The sequence below is a fragment of the Mirounga angustirostris genome, unplaced genomic scaffold (assembly GCF_029215605.1).
Source record: "Mirounga angustirostris isolate CCGP_5_RB_7025 unplaced genomic scaffold, mMirAng1.0.hap1 SCAF_9, whole genome shotgun sequence".
Lineage (NCBI taxonomy): Eukaryota > Metazoa > Chordata > Mammalia > Carnivora > Phocidae > Mirounga > Mirounga angustirostris.
In genome coordinates this window covers 135,952,143-135,970,587 of record NW_026991717.1, presented here as the reverse complement: position 1 = coordinate 135,970,587, position 18,445 = coordinate 135,952,143, and the positions used below count along the sequence as shown (strand labels likewise).

The following is an 18,445-nucleotide window of genomic DNA, read 5'->3' as shown; positions in this document are numbered from 1 at the left end:
GTTGTTAAGTGAATTTTATAGTCCGTGATTGCTTTAGGACACTTTTTCTTTTCTGCTTTTTTTTGTAAAGATTTTATTTATTTATTTGACAGAGAGAGACAGCGAGAGAGGGAACACAGGCAGGGGGAGTGGGAGAGGGAGAAGCAGGCTTCCCGTTGAGCAGGGAGCCCGATGCGGGGCTGGATACCAGGACCCTGGGATCATGACCTGAGCCGAAGGCAGACGCTTAATGACTGAGCCGCCCAGGCGCCCCAGGACACTGTTTTTCAAGTCTGGGTTTTTACAAAACTTTTACAAAATACTCAGGGGCCCCACCCTGAGACTTTGGGATAGAGCCTGGGCATCAGGATAGTCTAAAAATTACACCAGGTGATTCCAGTGTGCAGGTGGATGTTAAGAACCACTGCTTCAGGATTTCTTAGAAGAATTAATAAAGTATATTTATTAGAGATTATTAATTATTAACATTTGTTAATTATTCATTATAATATACTGTAACAAGACTATTAATTTAATAGCCTGATAGTGGGCTTGGATATATTTAAAAGGACTTAGTTTACTTGAAATGACTTTTTATTATATTGAAAACTGAATATTTGATATCTGAGAATTAAAGTGACCTTTTTTTTGTGCCATTTTCCTGCCAGCCTTTTTTACACCTGCCCCTGTGTATCAGTCCTAGCAGGCTGTTAGGATAGGTGTGATCAGGACGTGCCTGATAATGAGCGGTTTAGTGCATGAGTTTTCATCATAAATGGATCTACTTCAGTTAATTTGGAAGCACAAGTTACATTTAGATGTCTATAAATTAGGAAACAGTCAACGACTGTTCATAACAGGAGCCAACTGGCACCACTTAACTAAGGGGAAAAACACGTCGTAGATGCCCCACAGAGGTTTGGTTTGAGGGCACCAGGCCTCCTCACGACAGAGTTGGGAAGGAAACTGCAAAGCCTTTGCTAGTGATGTGCATGGAGTAGGAAAGCAGGGGCCCAGGGCGTGGGCTCCTTTACTTCAGGTTTGTAGCTTCAATACAGCAACAAGGCAAGCCTTTTGTTATTGAAATTCCTGAAGGAAAATGCTACTTTGTTGTTGCAGTTCTAAGTTATTCTCTTGTGAGTCTTCGTTTTTCCATTTGAATAATTTCTATGATAGGAGGTCTCTTAGGTGTGCAATATTCTGTAATAGCACAACAGACCCCAGAAGCATTTGGTTTCATGAAAATAAATAGAATTGTTAGGTAAAATTTGTCGGCTATTGATGAAATTGAAAGATAATCTTTTGTCCTCACAAGGTCAGATTTTCAGTTAGCCAAGTATGAAATGTTAATAACCCTTCTTTTATTTGTTTCATCTGTTCTACATTTTGAAGTTAATAGCACACTCAAGTGGTTACATGAGACACAATTAGACTTTGTAGAAAAGCTGAATCCTATCATCGGTGGTCTTTGTATCAGAGTGCAGGAAAGTTAAAGCCTTGCTGTTCACACTTAGACCTTGATTTTTTAAATTGTCTTTGCTGTCAGAATTGTACTGAAATTAAATCCACCAGCTGTGCATTCCATTTTGGAGCGAATAGCAGCTGAGGAAGAAGAGAGTGATGGCCGCTATCAGGAAGAGGAGGAAGGGGGTGCTCATTCCCTGAAGGATGTTTGTGATCTGCGAAGACCAGCCCCTTCTCCCTTTTCTTCTCGTAGAGTCATGTTTGAAAACGAGCAGGTAAAATGAGCAATGAAGTGAGCAATGAAGGAATTATCCTTTACCATATAGCAGTCATTTTCATTCTTTGTTTTTTGAAGAAGTACTTTGTATACTGTTATTGCTGCGCTTTTAACTCTAAGACTGAATAGTATTTCTTTTCTTGGTTAAAAATTACATGCTTATTTGTTTGTTTACATATAAATTCCCATGGATAGGGCAAGAAGATGCTCCTGTTATTTTAAACATGAAATGGTTATTTCATGCTTTTTTTGCACCAAACTATTGTATTTTAGATGGTGATGCCAGGAGACCCTGTGGAAATGACAGAATTTCAGGATAAAGCAATCAGCAATTCTCACTATGTGCTGGAACTTACGTTACCCAGCATTCATGTAACACTACCTAATAAAAGCTTTTATGAGAAGCTTTATAATAGGTGAGTTTAAACACATTTAGTTGAGTCTTTGGGATTGGACTTCTCTGCCTGTCTCCCTGTTTCCCCACTTGCCCCTTTTCTTTCCTTGCTTTAATATTATCTACCATCACTGGGTACTTTGTGTGGTGTTGATTACAAAACTGTTAACCGTTCCGATGGGCTGTTGTCATAGCAGAGTTTCCTAACCAATGTGTCTGGTAACTGGGTTACTTGCATGTGAGATGTTTATTCCCTCCACCTTTGTTGGCTGTTTGCTCTCTGTCACCTTACCACAAAGTACTGAGTAAATGTCTTCTATGTGTGCAGTGACATGAAAAGAGTTGGGAGACCCCTGTATAGAGGGCCAACAGGTGCCAGGGGGGCAGCTTATATGGGGGGCTAGCACGTGCCGGGGTAGAATCAGAATCCTAGAGTCTTTGTACAAGGAGCATCTTTTTTCAGAGTTTAAAAAAGCATCTTGTTAGAATTATATAGTGTCCTTAAATATACATACCAAGCAAATATGTTGAAATAAATAGCATTCTAGAGTTAAAAGAGCCTAGACTTGGAAGACCTTCACAACTTACCTGCCCTAAGCTCAGTTTCCTCATCTGTAAAATGTAGATGATAACTTGAACCTGTCTCAAAGAGTTGTTTGGAGGATTAGATGATACAGCACTTGAGAAGTTCGGAGAATAGCACCTGGCATTACAGTAAGCACTCGGTAGTCCTCTGGTATCATTCCCATCCACTGAAGGAATCACTTCTATAGTAGACCTGAAAGGTGGTCATGTACTTTTCTAGAAAAAGATGTTCTTAGTATCGGTCATCACTAGCTTCTCATATGTAAGACATGATTCTCATTTCTATTAAGCTTTAGAAGCTGCACTGTTGTTTCTGCTGTACATTTACTTGATATCAGATATCTCTGCTCCTTTATTCCTTAACTGTTCATAATAAGCTCTGGATCTCCTTATTGCCTACCAGTGACCAGGATTGTTGGTCTTAGAATCAGAAAATTAAGTTCCAGAAAGATCTATATAGTTGAGTTGTCTTGATGATGAGATTCACAGGATAGTCTATTTGAGGTGGAGGAAGAAAATGTTAGTTCTTCTGTTCAACTTTAAAACTTTTATTTTTTAATGATTTATTTTAGAGCATGTGCGAGAGTGAGAGAGGCAGAGGGAAAGAGAATCTCAAGCAGACACCGTGTTGAGCATGGAGCCTGACACGGCAGGGCTCGATCTCACGACCCTGAGATCACAACCTGAGCCGAAACCAAGAGTTGGCGGCTTAATTGGCTTAATTGACCCTAAGTCTTTTAAAATTTATATTTTTATATTTGTTTTATATTCTACATAATGTATGTAAGTAGAAGCCTATAATTTATAAATTCATATCAGAAGGCTTTTACAGGTTTTTTTTTTTTTTTTAGCTGTTACACATAATCTAAAGTTTGGGAAACCACTGATCTCTAGACCATTCTTCTTTTTATAGTTAGGAATATTTACCAAGAGTTGACAAATCTGCAAGGCTAAGACTGAGCAAAACGAAACGACTAGTTCAGGGTCTAGCCCAGAGGTCAGAAGAGCTTAATCCATTTCTTTCTCTTTCTGCATTTGCTTGAGCAGGTGGCCATCGGTTAAATTGGGACATCAGAACAGAAATATGCACCTTAAACCTTCAGTTTATAAATATGTTCATTTATAACTTCTTTTTAAAATACAAGATGAGGCCTTTTTTTTTTTCCTTCCTTTTAATATGAGCCACAGGTTGGAAGTTTCACATAATGTATACCTGAAAGGTTTTGTTTACAGTTTTCAGTTATTGAAAAAATAGTTTCAAAGGAATCTGAGTTCAAAATCTTTCTCAGTTTTTTAAGATTTTTTCCACCTCAGTCTGTATATTTAGGTCATCTGTTAGCATAATATTGAGTTAAAGTATACTTACAACAGTAAATACAAGTGAGATGAGTACATTCGAGGCCAAACACAGTTGACACTTAGTGAATATACTGAACATAGAGCTCACCTGATAGGAACAGACTTCTTGGGTGTGCTGGAGAGTAGTCCCAAGGAGCAGCGGTTAGCATATGGGGGACGTCTGTCAGTATGGCAGGTGGGGCGGTTGATTGCTCAAGTCAGGGAACGAGAGAGTATGTGTTCTTCTGCAGAGCTGGTTAAATAGTGGTTGCTGAAGAGCGTTTCTGTTCTACCTTACTCTGCCCACTTCTCCAGCTCTCAGGTACCTACAGTTGTATAAATGTTGAAATGCTTCCTCACCCTGTGGATTTATAAATCACATATCTAAGTTCTTCAGGGTGTGAATTCTTTGCCCCTTATTTGGCTTTGAATAGGTCTGTTTTTATTTTGAGTTAATATTTTATTTTTATTATTTTTTTGAGTTAATATTATTTTAAAGTTTTAAAATATTCCCAGACTCGCAGAAAAGTTTCACGTGTAGAACATAGAGCTTTCCCCTCCCCGCCTTAACTGTTTGAGAGCCACTGACCTGATGCCCCTCCTGGAGCACTTGTGTATTTCCCAAAGACAAGGACATTCTTCCACATAATTATAATTCAACCATCAAAATGAGAAAATGAGAATATTAATATTCTGCATTACTTAATCTTCAAACCCCATTCGAGTTTTGCTAAATGTTTCAATATTGCCCTTTTTATCTATATAATTTTTTGAATTTATTTTTGGTTTTTATTTTCATACATTAAAATAACTTTCTGAGCAGGAGATATAACCAACTCTGCCTTAACGTCATACATTTTAAAATCTTGGTTTATTCCTTTAGTGCCTTAGTCAGCGGGCTCTTTTTAGATAGACAGTCTCAGGTACAGGAGAATTTTTTCCACTGAAGTCCTTTAGAATATAAAAAGAATTTTCACTAGCTTTGTTCAATTAGATATTTCCTGTCATGTTTCAGGCTCATAGCCACAGAATCATGGTGATGTGTCCTTAAATCTCTCTCTCTCTTTTTTTTAAGATCTATTTATTTATTTGAGAGAGAGAGAGAATGAATCCCAAGCAGACTCCCTGCTGATAGGAGCCGCATCCAGGGCTCAGTTCCACAACTCTGAGATTATGACCTGAGCCAAAATCAAGAGTTGGCCACTTAACTGACGATGGGATGCCCCTGTGTCCTTAAGTACCTTAAGTGTTTTCTTTCTTGGTATTAGAAACCTCATCCAATGTTTTACAGTATTAATGATATCAAGACTGGGTTAACATGTAAATAAGGAAAATGCAAAATCATATAAAACTTATATTTAGGTTTTACATAAATTAATACTTTCTCTTACCTATGGAGATAAGAGAATGGTTGTAGGGAATAAGGTAAAGGAAGGGCATTTCCTGAGAATTTCCTGAGAAAATTCTTGATTTTTTTGTCATTATTTATTTACAGAGGAGTTTAGAGTAAGATCTGGGTTTAGACTCTTTTGTTTCTTTGTCCTGTGAGCAATATATCCAAGAAGCAGTGAGCCAGTGAGTATCACAGTTTGGGGGCATAGCTGTCATTGTATCTGAGATGAGACTTACGTATCCCTAGTGTTCTTCACCTGTTGATGGTTCCAGATGGAGAGCTTTTGGGGTGGGGATTTCAGTCTACTGAGAGTCACGATACTCAGTCCTGGTGGTTTATACTTTCTAGGGCTTCAGAAGCTTAGGAATTGGCCCGGGAAGTTCCTAGACAAGTGGCTTCTCGCAGGAAGGGCCAGGGGGGCACTTTGATTGGTATTCACACTAGGCTTTACGAGGAGGCTGGGCCTTTGGCATTCCTGCCATGTGAGTCGCCCACTGGTCCTCTCATCATCAAACCCTCAGTGCCTGCTACGTGACAGCCACCGTGCTATAACGATGCCACACATATAAAGATGACCAACACCTAAGGCCCTCTCTCTGAGAGGCTCCAGTCTCGGAAGCGGAAGCAAGAAAATACTGTGGTAGGCACCATGACAGAGTTATGTATGTGAAGGATTCACTGTGGGTCCAGATCTTAACAACAGGCTTCAGAGAAGACATTGTGAAGTCTGAGTATTTATAAAAATGTAGAGCAGGGGTGATCTTGGGGGGCGGGGGCGGGGTAGGAGCAGGAGGGCATCTGAATAGTGACAGATATTTCTTTGAAAAAGTAGGATGTGCTGGTAGTCTAGCTTGATGGGTATCACCCATTAATCACTAGTATTGACTTGGCTGTGCAGCCAGTAGAAGGTTTCCTTTCTTTGTTCCGTTTTGTATGCATTCTTAGTCCATGCACACTTCCCAGGAAAGCTGTGCTTTCTGTTGGGGTGGTGGGGTGGGCGGGGGAGAGAGAGAGAGAGAGGAACAGTGAATAAGGAGGAGAGCTGAATTGGGAGCTGGACAAAATCCGGGCTGTGGCCCCAGTCCTTTCACAAATTAGCTGTATGACCTTGGGCAAGGCACTTAACCTTTATGAGGCAGTTTCTCCAAGTGTGAAGTGAGAGTAATGATTCTTGGCTGCCCCATGGGTTTGGGGGTGGGGTGGGGTCAGATGAGACAGTGCGTGGTGTATTATAGTTTACAGAGTGCTCTCCTGTGTGAACAGTCTTTCCTTTGTTCTTTCCAGTTTTTAAATTAACTTTTTCCTCTAAAGTGCATTTAGCTGTATGTAATTTGATGTACACAGCATAGGTAAAACCAGGCAGGTAGCTAATTAGGTACCGAATTGTACAGATTCCTTTCTCACTGTCCTGCAGTCAAGCTGTATCAGTAACTTTTCCATTGAAAGGACATAATTAATACTTAAAAGAAAACAAAACAGAAAGCCCTCCTTTGTAGGATCTAATTTCTATTTCCCATTTAGAAAAATTATTATTCATGTGACTTCTTAAAGACATGTTCTTGAGTTTACCTTCAGTTGAACTATGAGTTACGTATTTTTCAACTTTTGTCTTCCACAGGATCTTTAATGACTTGCTGCTGTGGGAACCAACAGCTCCATCACCAGTGGAGACATTTGAAAATATTTCCTATGGTATTGGTCTTTCTGTAGCCAGTCAGCTGATTAATACCTTCAACAAAGATAGTTTTAGTCCATTTAAATCCACAGTTCACTACGGTAATATATTTTAAATTTGTTCTAACTTAAAATGCCAGGCTTAGCAATAAAGTAGTAACCTTTTCAACTGATAGATTTTAAAATGTTTCTTGGATATTTTCCCCTCGTAACTATATTTTATAATACAGTAATTTATAGTATTTCTCCACTTGTATCTACATATTGAGAGTATTATCAGTTAAATATATTATCTTTATAGTGATAGTATGTACATTGGTTTAAGTTCAGTGGGAAAGAGAAAAATACAGAAAGTACATTTTTATTGTCATGCCAGATTCTTGGTAAAAAAACAGGTTGTAAAATAAGTATTTTTGTGATAATATTCCAGTTGCTATTCTGTTTCTATAGCTGTCCAAACCATATCACTATGACATTTATTTCTCACAGATGAGGAGAGTGGATCTGAGGAGGAGACGTTGCAGTATTTTTCTGCTGTGGATCCCAACTATCGTTCCCGTAGGAAAAAAAAACTAGACTCTCAGAACAAGAACTCGCAGAGTTTTCTCTCGGTTCTTCTGAGTATTAACCATGGACTAATGGCAGTGTTTACAGATGTCAGGGTAAGGATTTGCAAAGCCAAAGTGTTGTTTCAGGTGTATCTTATTTTAAATGGACCGTGGTTACACCTGCCATCATTGAGGTGGCAGGAGGTTGTTTCAGTGCCTGAGAAAGGTTCTGCTGTGATTGTGGCTTTGGAGAGTAAGCTTTTCACTGCGGATCACAAGACAGACCTTCTGTGGACCTTCTTTTGGCAAATGTGCTGGTTCTGCTGCTGAGGTGATCACTAGTAATTTACCTGTTAGAGAGGAGGGTGAAGTACAGGGATTCATTCTGCAGGGGGGACCCTGCATAGCATTTCATGCCACCATGTTGCATGGTTGGAGAATCAGACCGCTTTGCCGCCATGTGGGAGAATCTTCTAGGCTGAATCAGGAAGGAGCAACCCAAGGGGCATTCTGACTTTTCTGCATTTAAATAATGACTTCTATGTTTTTCTGATCTTTTTATTAGCAAGATAATGGAGAGCTGTTGGAAAATAAACATGGCGAATTCTGGTTAGAGTTCAGCAGTGGTTCGTTGTTTTGTGTGACCAAGTATGAAGGCTGTGATGACAAGCACTACATCTGCCTTCATTCCAGTAGTCTCAGTCTGTACCACAAAGGTAGGACACATGTTGAATGTGTGTTCTGTTCACCTCTGTTCAGACCCATTGAAATTTTGTTTAATAAAGTTTTTTTTAACCTCCCACGGCCCTCCCACCCCCCACCCCCCAGCACTAAATAACCTCGAATCTACTTTGCCTCTGTGGGTTGTGTATTCTGGATGTTATGGAATGATATAATATATAGTCTTTTGTGACTGGCATGTTTAATTTGGCATGATGTTTTCAAGGTTCATCCGAGTGTAATAGTATTTTATTTCTTTTATTGCCAAATAATATTCCATTTTATGGATGTGCTGTATCTTACTATCCACTGATGAGTTGATGGGACTTTACATTCATTACTCTCTCTTAAGCAGCATTTCCTTTTGGTAACAAAAGGAATTTACCATCTTTTGAGCACATTCCCTGTTACCCTGTGAATGGAAGATACACATTCTTTTTTTCCTCCCAAAGTGTAAAAAACAATACTTTGCACAGTCTTAATGCTTATCAGATTTTTCTATTTAATTTTCCTAGCATTTCATCTTAATTTTTTTTTTTTTTAAAGTAGAGTACTGTCAGTCATACCAACATTAGCAGAGAGGTATGGATTATTAATGCCAAGCTGGTTGTTGGTCATTTTGCCTCCAGGATTATAGTGTATTCAGTGGGAGTATATGGATTTTTGTTTTGAGTTGTGAAAGTCTGTGAACTAATTTCAGGTTATCATTTTGTTATATTGTCACCTCATTGTCGATGTAGGTGTAGTAGATGGAGTGATTCTTCCTACAGAAACACGACTGCCCAGTTCAACCCGCCCACACTGGTTGGAACCTACTATTTATTCCTCTGAAGAAGATGGCCTCAGTAGAGCTTCTTCAGATGGCGTTGCAGGAGACACTTTGAATATGCTCTCTGTTGCAGTTAAAATACTATCTGATAAATCAGAGTCCAATACGAAGGTTTGTGATTTGTACTTTTATACCATTAAAGACTTGCCGTTCATTTGATTACTAGCTAAAAGTGATTGCATAAAAGCAACACATTTATTTTCTTAGAAAAACTTTCCAAGTTTTGAATTAGAGGGTCATGTAGGTGATCAGTGTAACTTTTTGTGTCGTCTGTACAGGAATTTCTCATTGCTGTGGGGTTGAAAGGAGCCACACTCCAGCACAGAATGCTTCCTTCTGGGCTTAGCTGGCACGAGCAGGTGCGAGTTGTTTTGTACATATTGATTTACTTTTTACTTTATATTGACATGTAATACACAGACTGTAAAGTCATAAATCGGAAATGATCAGTGTGCATAGAAATATTGTTGAAGGAAACACTCCTATATAACCACCTCTTAGGTTAGGAAATAGAACATTATCACCACTCCAGAACGAAATTGATTTTTTACCTTAAAGTTTCGACCCTAAACATCTCAAAGACAGAGTTATCTTTTAAGTCGTTTAAGGGAAGGGACTCCGTGTCCCAGAACCTGTAGAGTACCAGGCACAGAGGAGCAGCAGGTGATGCACTGACTTGTGCTCACTCCGTACGTGCCGTCATTTCACAGTTACTCCCTAGGCCAATGACATGCTTCGAGGCATTTATAGAGATTTCTGTAATTAATCTCCAGTGTTTGATTAATGCAATACAGTTCTTTTCTGTTGAGAATGAAAATTAGTACACTGTGACTCTTGTTCATTTTCCTTAGAAAGAGGAGCTTTTTCTTTGTGCTGGAAAATAATAAAATATTTTATACCTGAAAGTTTTCAGAGCGCTTTCATAAAAGCATTTAGGAGACCTGAGGAGACCTAGATCTGTGTAGCAAGGGTAGAGAGATGGTTGATGTGAACACTGAACTCCGTTGTAAGGGGGAGGTTTAATCTAACCTCATTTAGATAGAAATACAGGAGAATAGATGTTAGTAAGAGGATCTGGTTTTCAGACTGAGCTAGGTATAATTTAAGGAAAAATAACTTTTCCCAAAAGTGGATTATGTAGACAACCAGATGGAGTGTTAAGTAATCTTTAGCAAAGTTTATTTTTTTCAAGAATTGTCCCAAGCAAAATAATATGCAAGCATAGCATATTATACATACTTTAGTTTGTATAATGATTTTGATATGAATCATATCTTTGAGAAGATACAATTTTCTCAAGACTTCTGTAGCATTGCAGTTGTCAGATGGGACTCTCTCTTCATTTCAAACTCAAGTGGTTTTGCAAATACTTTTTAAAATGAATTACTTCAAAATGATGATTTTTTTTTCCTTTTAGCATTGATTCCCCCCCCAATAAATCATTGCTTTTTCTTTTTTCTTTTTTTTTTTTTTTTAAAGATTTTATTTATTTATTTGAGAGAGAGAATGAGAGAGAGCACATGAGAGGGGGGAGAGTCAGAGGGAGAAGCAGGCTCCCTGCCGAGCAGGGAGCCCGATGCGGGACTCGATCCCGGGACTCCAGGATCATGACCTGAGCTGAAGGCAGTTGCTTAACCAACTGAGCCACCCAGACGCCCCTAAATCATTGCTTTTTCTGTGAGATATTTTACATTGGTACTAAAGATATCCTGGTCACAACTTTTTTTTTTTTCTTCTAAAGCAGGGCATTTTATATTTTTGTGATTACAGATTTTATACTTCTTGAATATTGCTGATGAACCTGTTCTGGGATATAATCCTCCAACTTCGTTTACAACTTTTCACGTTCACCTCTGGAGCTGTGCACTTGATTATAGGTCAGTTCACAAGTGGAACAAAATAAAGCTTTATTCAAAATATGTACTGTTTTGAAAAAATGCGTAATTCAAATTGTAGAGTTAAGGTTCAAAATGCTCTTTTAAGGGAGTTCCTGTTGTTTTAGCAGACTGATATTGTTTGTTTCTTTTTGGTATTAGGCCTCTTTATTTGCCGATTCGATCTCTTCTCACTGTGGAAACCTTCAGCGTTTCCAGTAGTGTGGCCTTGGACAAATCCTCATCTACTCTCAGGTGCCTGGGTAAACTTCACTGTCTGCTAAATGCAGCTGTTCCAAACATGCTACCTGTTGCTCAGCTGAAGTCTTTGAAGTCTCACCCTTTTGTTAAAAATCAGCATTCTTTTACTCGTAGTCATGTCCCTTTATCCAGGTTTTCAATTTTTCATTTTCGAATGATTCGTCCCATCTCTTCAGTTTATCACTGTTTTTTATTTTTAGGGAGGAAACGAATTCTTGAGATTGATAGTTTACTTTTAAAAACAGAAATCTAAACTTCCTATACTGCCTGATAACACTTTATTTTCATAATTTAGATAATTTAGATCTATTGAAAAATGCTGAAAATTTAAAATTAATTTGAGCTGATGATTCAGTCTCATTCTTTACACCATTTAAATATTTCTAGCACTCAGAAACAGTGAGTTTTAAGGAAATGTTAGATGCCACTTGTAAGAAACTACATGACTTTGATAACTTGTATATCAGAAGAATGATACAATGAAGTATGTCATGATCACGTGTCATGTATTCAAAGTTAATTTTTCGATGTTGATTTTATATTCTTTCCTCAGAATAATCTTGGATGAAGCTGCCTTGCATTTGTCTGACAAGTGTAATACTGTTACTATAAATTTGAATAGAGGTAAGAGTTGAAAAACAAAATCTGAGATAGATGAATGTTCTTTAGTTTTTGTATGAATATTTTAGAGCGTTTGAACTCTGGAATAATGCTATTGAACTAAGGATCTTATTAAATACCAGTTTGAAGTTGTAATGTCCTTAGAACATCAGTTAAGTGCATCAAATTATATGTACTCTATTTAATACAAGATTAATTTTGTTCCTAAGTAAAAAAAGGGAATTGTAGGACTTTTATAGGATGAAACTATATTTCCATTCCATTCTAAATATTTGTACCACTAACTGCCATGAATTTTAAAGAGATGCTAGTTTTATTACGTGTTGGTTGGATACATATTTTTTGAAAGCTTTACTCAGATATTTTGTTAATTTAAAAAATTTTAGATTATGTTCGTGTGATGGATATGGGGCTTTTGGAATTAACCATAACTGCAGTGAAATCTGATTCTGATGGAGAGCAAGTAAGTTACTAAAAGAAATTTTTACTTCTATTTTTTTTTTTTAAAGATTTTATTTATTTATTTGACAGAGAGAGAGAGATGGCAAGAGAGGAACACAAGCAGGGGGAGGGGGAGAGGGAGAAGCAGGCTTCCTGCCGAGCAGGGAGCCCCACATGGGGCTCGGTCCCAGGACCCTGGGATCATGACCTGAGCCGAAGGCAGACGCCCAGTGACTGAGCCACCCAGGCACCCTTGACCCCTGTTTTTTTATGAGAGACTAAAGAATAATTGAATTTATTATAAAATTATTTTGGTCAAAAGTAGATAAAATATTTTAAAATTACGATATAGTTATAAATATGTATTTCTTGTGGCAAGTAAAATTCTGTTCTGTTTTATTTAATGTGAGCCTATGCAAAACAAGAAATTTTTAGCTCTTGTTTGAAAAACCTGTTCCTTTCTTTTCCCTTGTGTCCATCCAGACTGAGCCGCGCTTCGAGCTACACTGTTCCAGTGACACTGTCCATATCAGAACGTGCTCGGACTCTTGTGCTGCTTTAATGAATCTCATTCAGTACATTGCAAGCTATGGGGACTTACACGCAGCAAACAAGGTGGAGACGAAGCCTGGAGCCTCTCACAGAAAGATGAAGGTATAGCCAGCAACATCTTTTATTAGAACTAACTCACCCCAGACACCTTGCAGCCATGGGCGTGATGTGTGTGCGTCAGCGAGGTCTTCATGACAGTCATGAGGTAGAAAAGAAACTTTGAAAAATCACCTGTCTGTTCTTGACCTTCAGAGTGATGCGTCTGGGAAGGTGATTCCGTAGGCCTTCTTGGAAAACCATTCTGCTGTTTGGTGTTCTTTGTTTCAGAACATTAATCTTCTCAGCCCACAGAATACTTTCTTCCAGACTTGAGTTATTTTCATCTCCCCTCCAGGAAGAAAGAAAACATTTAGCATTGCAAGAGCTTGTTCTGTGCCAGTCTTATGTAAAAATGCTTAGGAGAGGAGAGGTACAAGTGTTAGTGTTATTACCAGAAGACTTAGGTTATCTTTTATTTGTTACATATGATTCTGTTGGGTTTTCAGTATATTTTCTTGTTTGTGATTTCTTTGAATTCAGTGTGGTAGGTTAAAGATTATCATCTCCGTTTTACAGATGAATAAGTTAAAACCCAGAGAATTAGGCTATTTGCCCAAATTAGTAGGATTAGCAACAAAACCAGATACTTTGATTTCTGGGTCGGTGCTTTCTTATGCCCCCAATTGTCACCTCTCTGTCCTCTCTTAGGTACAGATTGAACGATGTCCGGTTTGTTTAGCATTTTTAACTTTTTAGTGCTTTTTCATTCTTTATCGTGGCCCGCTCTGTGAACAGGATTCTCAGTCTCTTAGATAATGGAGCCCCTAGTGAAGGTCCTTGTCTTGTTCAGATGCTCTTACACTTCATTCGTGTTATGCTTTGGGTTTTGACTCCTTGCTTTTGCTCTCTTCTCACTGACAAGAAGACAATTCATGACCCTCCCTCTCCACTGTTTGTTTTCTTTGTATAAACATTCTCCAGTTTATTAAACGTTATTTTAAATGATCCCTTTCAAATTGGATCTTTCCATTTTAGAGTCATACTCCCATTTAAAAAGCATGGTCTGGATTTAATGAACCCACAGTTCATTAACCAAAATGGTTAAGCATCAGCGCTGGAGTTGAACCCCGTGAGTCCCCACTTAGTTGATTTCCCCTGCTCTGTGTGCCCCCTACTATCCTTCGGTGTCCGTCCATTCCAGGACACGAGACTCTGACTGCCAGCGGCTTTGTGTCCAGGGGGTGAGAGTTGGTGCAGCTGCCAGATTTGAGCAGCTCCCGCTCTGCAGAAGGAGACTTCTCCTCCCCAGGCCTCACTGCAGTGTTCTTAGCTCCTTTGTCCTCTAGTGTGCGTGCTCGCCACTGTCCCGGCTCACGGTGCTGGCTTTGAGGTGATGGCGCATTTGTTTCTGTTGGCCAGTAGTTGTTGGGGTGATGATGATGCTAACAACCTAGAAGGCTACAGCTGCAGGGCAGAAGGTGGAACGATGGCTGTGTTCCTGTTTCCGGTGTCTTTGTAAAATGCCTTGTGTTTCTAGGACAACATCATGCTGAGTAGTTTGCTTCTTAGAGCATTTTCAGTTATTTTTTTTATTTTTATTTTTTTTTAAAGATTTTATTTATTTGAGAGAGAGAGTGAGAGAGAGAAAGAGCACAAGAGGGGGGGGGGCGGGAGAGGGAGAAGCAGACTCCCTGCTGAGCAGGGAGCCCGATGCGGGACTCGATCCCGGGACTCCAGGATCATGACCTGAGCTGAAGGCAGTCGCTTAACCAACTGAGCCACCCAGGCGCCCCAGTTATTTTTTTTTTTTTAAGATTTTATTTATTTATTTGACAGAGACACGGCGAGAGAGGGAACACAAGCAGGGGGAGTGGGAGAGGGAAAAGCAGGCTTCCCGGCCGAGCGGGGAGCCTGATGCGGGACTGGATCCTGGGACTCCAGGATCATGACCTGAGCCGAAGGCAGTCGCTTAACCAACTGAGCCACCCAGGCGCCCATTTTCAGTTATTTTTAATTAGGTGTTTTGGCTGTAGGTAGATTCCAGCGGTCGCTCCTCCTCACAGGGTCCAGTACTTCCTGAAGCAGACCAGCAGATGTTACGCGATCTGATGAGTGACGCTATGGAGGAGGTTGACCTGCAGCAGGCCGCCGCATCCGCGCAAGCCCAGGCTAACGGTAGGACGGGCCGGGCCTTCCTCCCCAGGAGCACTGGGGCCTCACTTGAGGCTTATGTTATTTGTACGCTTATAAATTCTGCAGTAAGTAACTTATTAAAGAAAAGACAAGTCTGAGGTTTGGTGGATATTTATTAGTCCATCTGCTTGTGTTGATTGAGCGTCTAGTAGATAAATAACCACTGGCCAGGGTGTTGTGTGGGTTACAGATTAAATGAAAGACAAAGCTTATCTGTTCTGTTAGCTTAGAGTTTCATAACACAGATTGGCACTAAGCCAGACTGATGTTCTTACTTAGAATGTTTGAGAAATGATATGAGAAAGTGCTTCAGAGTGTGTCACATCCTCAACTACCGGTTGGAAGGGATTGGAATTGTCTCATTAGATTTCAGTGAAAGTGAGAGGAGCTGGCTTAATTTAATTTAATTTTTAAAGAGTTTATTTATTTATTTGACAGAGACAGAGATAGCAAGAGCAGGAACACAAGCAGGGGGAGTGGGAGAGGGAGATGCAGGCTTCCTGCGAAGCAGGGAGCCTGATGTGGGACTCAATCCCAGGACCCCGGGATCATGACCTGAGCCTAAGGCAGATGCTTAATGACGGAGCCACCCAGGCGCTCAAGTTGGCTTAATTTTAAAGAGTGGCTGGGGTTTAGGTATGTGGAGGGGAGAGAGAAGGTAGTCTTGGCAAGGTCATGAATGTTGACAGAGGCACAGAAGCATGCAGAAGCCTTAATTATCTTGCAGCTCAGGCTCTTACTGGAACAGAAGCTCCCTTCTCATTGGAAAGACTTGGCCAGCAAAGTTGGATAAGCAGGGAGGAACCAGCCAGTGGGAGAGCCTTGAAAGCCAGCTGGAAGCATCTAAATACTTTGAAGCATCTATCTAAAAAATATTTTTTTCTAATTGAATACATAGTCGTTTCTATATGTTCTGAAATCTTAATTTTTAAAAAATTATTTCATGGTATTATCAAAGTTTAGGGTTAAATTGTTGCTTTTATTCTAATTTAGCATAAATTAGAACTCAGGAAAGAAATAGGAACTTTTAGCTTCCTGCATATTACATTATCTATAATATTAGCAGCTAACCTACTTAGGTGGGAAAGAATGTTTCGTGAATATTTACTGAACAGCTTCAATATTCAGGTGCACCAGGCATTTATAAAGGGTGAATAAGTCCAAGGTGCTGCCATAGAAGAATTTAAAATTGGTCTGTGAGCCTCTTGAGGCTAAAATATATTATTCATCTTCACGTTCTCAGCCCTTATCACAGTGATTGGAATGACTGACGGAATGGAGAAAGAATTAGTGGATCTACTATGTATTAAAAATGCATAAAGGTGTATGTTCACAGTACAGATTTTGTCATACATGCAGTCTTTTGTGAACCACGTTGACAGCTACCTGAGAACAGGTGGCCCGTTGGGTATCCAGTGCCCCACAAAGTAGTCTGTTGATTGTAGGGCACCACTCCCTGGCCAGAGACCTGCTTGGCCTCTGTTTTCCCCCCTCCCCTCTATAAGCAGAGATTTCCTGTAGTTTTAGGGGAGGCACTGCCAGATGTTACCAGTTGTTCCTCCCCTTGCAGTATTGCTCCGGAAGTTTCCAGATCTCCACCCACAGGACAGAGTTGTCAGAATGCAGTTCTGGCTTAAACAAAACTCCAGTCAACACTAACCCCCTGCTGCCATATTTCTGAGCTTCTCTAATGCGAAATAACTTAAGAGGAGACTTGCTATGACTTTATGAGACCATCATTTACTGTTCTCCTAGAGAACTTCAAACTTATTATCAGTCTTTTTATTAGTAATCGGAGGGTTATTGTAAGAAATAAATAAGATATTGCAGGTGAAAACATTTCAACATAGTGTGTATCTGACATGTGGTTAAAATGTTTACTAAGCATTACTGTTCAAAATGTGCCAAAATTGAGTGTTGTATTCTTTTTTACCTAGGTGTTCTGGATGAAAAATCTCAAACTCAGGAGCCATGTTGTTCAGACCTCTTCCTGTTTCCAGATGAGAGTGGGAACATGTCCCAGGAGCCTGGCCCTCCTTACCCCTCATTCACACACCACTTGATTAGTGATGCAATGGCAGGTGTGCCCACTGAGAATGACGACTTTTGCATTCTTTTTGCACCAAGAGCAAACATTCAGGTAATAAATGGATAATATAATTGAGGCCTTAAGGTAGTGTTACAGGTTGAATTGACCAAAGGGTACCTGAGGAACAGTCTTCAGATTTTTTTATAACTCTTGGCAGTTCACAGTGACTTCATTTTGTAATTTATTATTGAGGCTTTGCAAATGTTTACTATACTTTACTATTTCTGTGACACATCGCTCTAAAACTCAGAAGAATGCTCAATATTTGCAAAATTTAAAAAATGATTTTTTTTTAGATTTTATTTAAATAGTTAACATATGGTGTATTAGTAGTTTCAGGGCAAAATTTTCTACATAGATCATTAAACTACAGATGTTGTACATAGTTAGCTCTTCAGGGCAAGGAAATGGTGAAAGGAGTGCTATCCAGAGTTGCTAGTCCAAGAATTGGGAAAGGTAAGACATGGTTTGTGTGAAGGCTGATGGATGGTTGATAAGTGTAATTGCCATGTGAGAATCATGCTTCCATTTAAAAAGTATGGTCTGGATGTAAGGAATGCACAGTTCACTAGAAGGGTTAAGCATTGGTGTTGGAGTTGAACTTCATGAATCACCATTTAGCGTATATACATATTAAACTGCTCAGTAGTAACTTGATGAATGTATTTGTTTTACTGCATCCTGGGAAATAAAAATCGGTCAAACTCAGGATAACTTCATTATTAGGATCATGGTAATTTGGTCAGTATGTTGAAGTATGTTAAATTTGGAATGTAGTTTTGACTTTGAATTAAAGAACTATAAACAAACACACACACACCAGATACACACCCACATCAGCACACACCCACTAAATCTGTGCCTTTTTATTTTCAAATGGTAAAAGCTAGATTGAAGACTATGAAAGACTCCTTGTGGAGTGATTTACATATGAACAAAAAGTCCACTTGATGCTGAATAATGCAGGGTATCCAGTGTGATGATTAATATCAGTACTTGCCCATTTCATATATTGATATTGCTATTAGAAAGAATGCAGAGTCAGGGCGCCTGGGTGGCTCAGTTGGTTAAGCGACTGCCTTCGGCTCAGGTCATGATCCTGGAGTCCCAGGATCCAGTCCCGCATCGGGCTCCCTGCTCGGCGGGGAGTCTGCTTCTCCCTCTGACCCTCCTC

At 39.4% G+C, this 18,445-nt stretch overlaps 1 protein-coding gene across 5 annotated transcripts in view; it reads left to right on the top strand.

Annotated features, from left to right (window-relative positions):
• ATG2B (autophagy related 2B) overlaps positions 1-18,445 on the top strand; it is an 86,151-nt gene that overhangs the window by 41,632 nt on the left and 26,074 nt on the right. For 4 of the 5 annotated variants that reach the window (XM_045901482.3, XM_045901481.3, XM_054513866.2 and 1 more), the window contains 14 exons: positions 1,526-1,718; positions 1,994-2,136; positions 7,049-7,206; positions 7,594-7,766; positions 8,218-8,368; positions 9,113-9,312; positions 9,480-9,560; positions 10,972-11,078; positions 11,238-11,330; positions 11,890-11,960; positions 12,344-12,420; positions 12,882-13,052; positions 15,023-15,164; positions 17,120-17,322. In XM_045901482.3, the coding sequence (XP_045757438.2) occupies positions 1,526-1,718; positions 1,994-2,136; positions 7,049-7,206; positions 7,594-7,766; positions 8,218-8,368; positions 9,113-9,312; positions 9,480-9,560; positions 10,972-11,078; positions 11,238-11,330; positions 11,890-11,960; positions 12,344-12,420; positions 12,882-13,052; positions 15,023-15,164; positions 17,120-17,322 (1,963 nt within the window). The remainder of the gene's footprint in view (positions 1-1,525; positions 1,719-1,993; positions 2,137-7,048; positions 7,207-7,593; positions 7,767-8,217; positions 8,369-9,112; positions 9,313-9,479; positions 9,561-10,971; positions 11,079-11,237; positions 11,331-11,889; positions 11,961-12,343; positions 12,421-12,881; positions 13,053-15,022; positions 15,165-17,119; positions 17,323-18,445) is intronic. The other variant, XM_045901483.3, reaches the window with a different exon arrangement.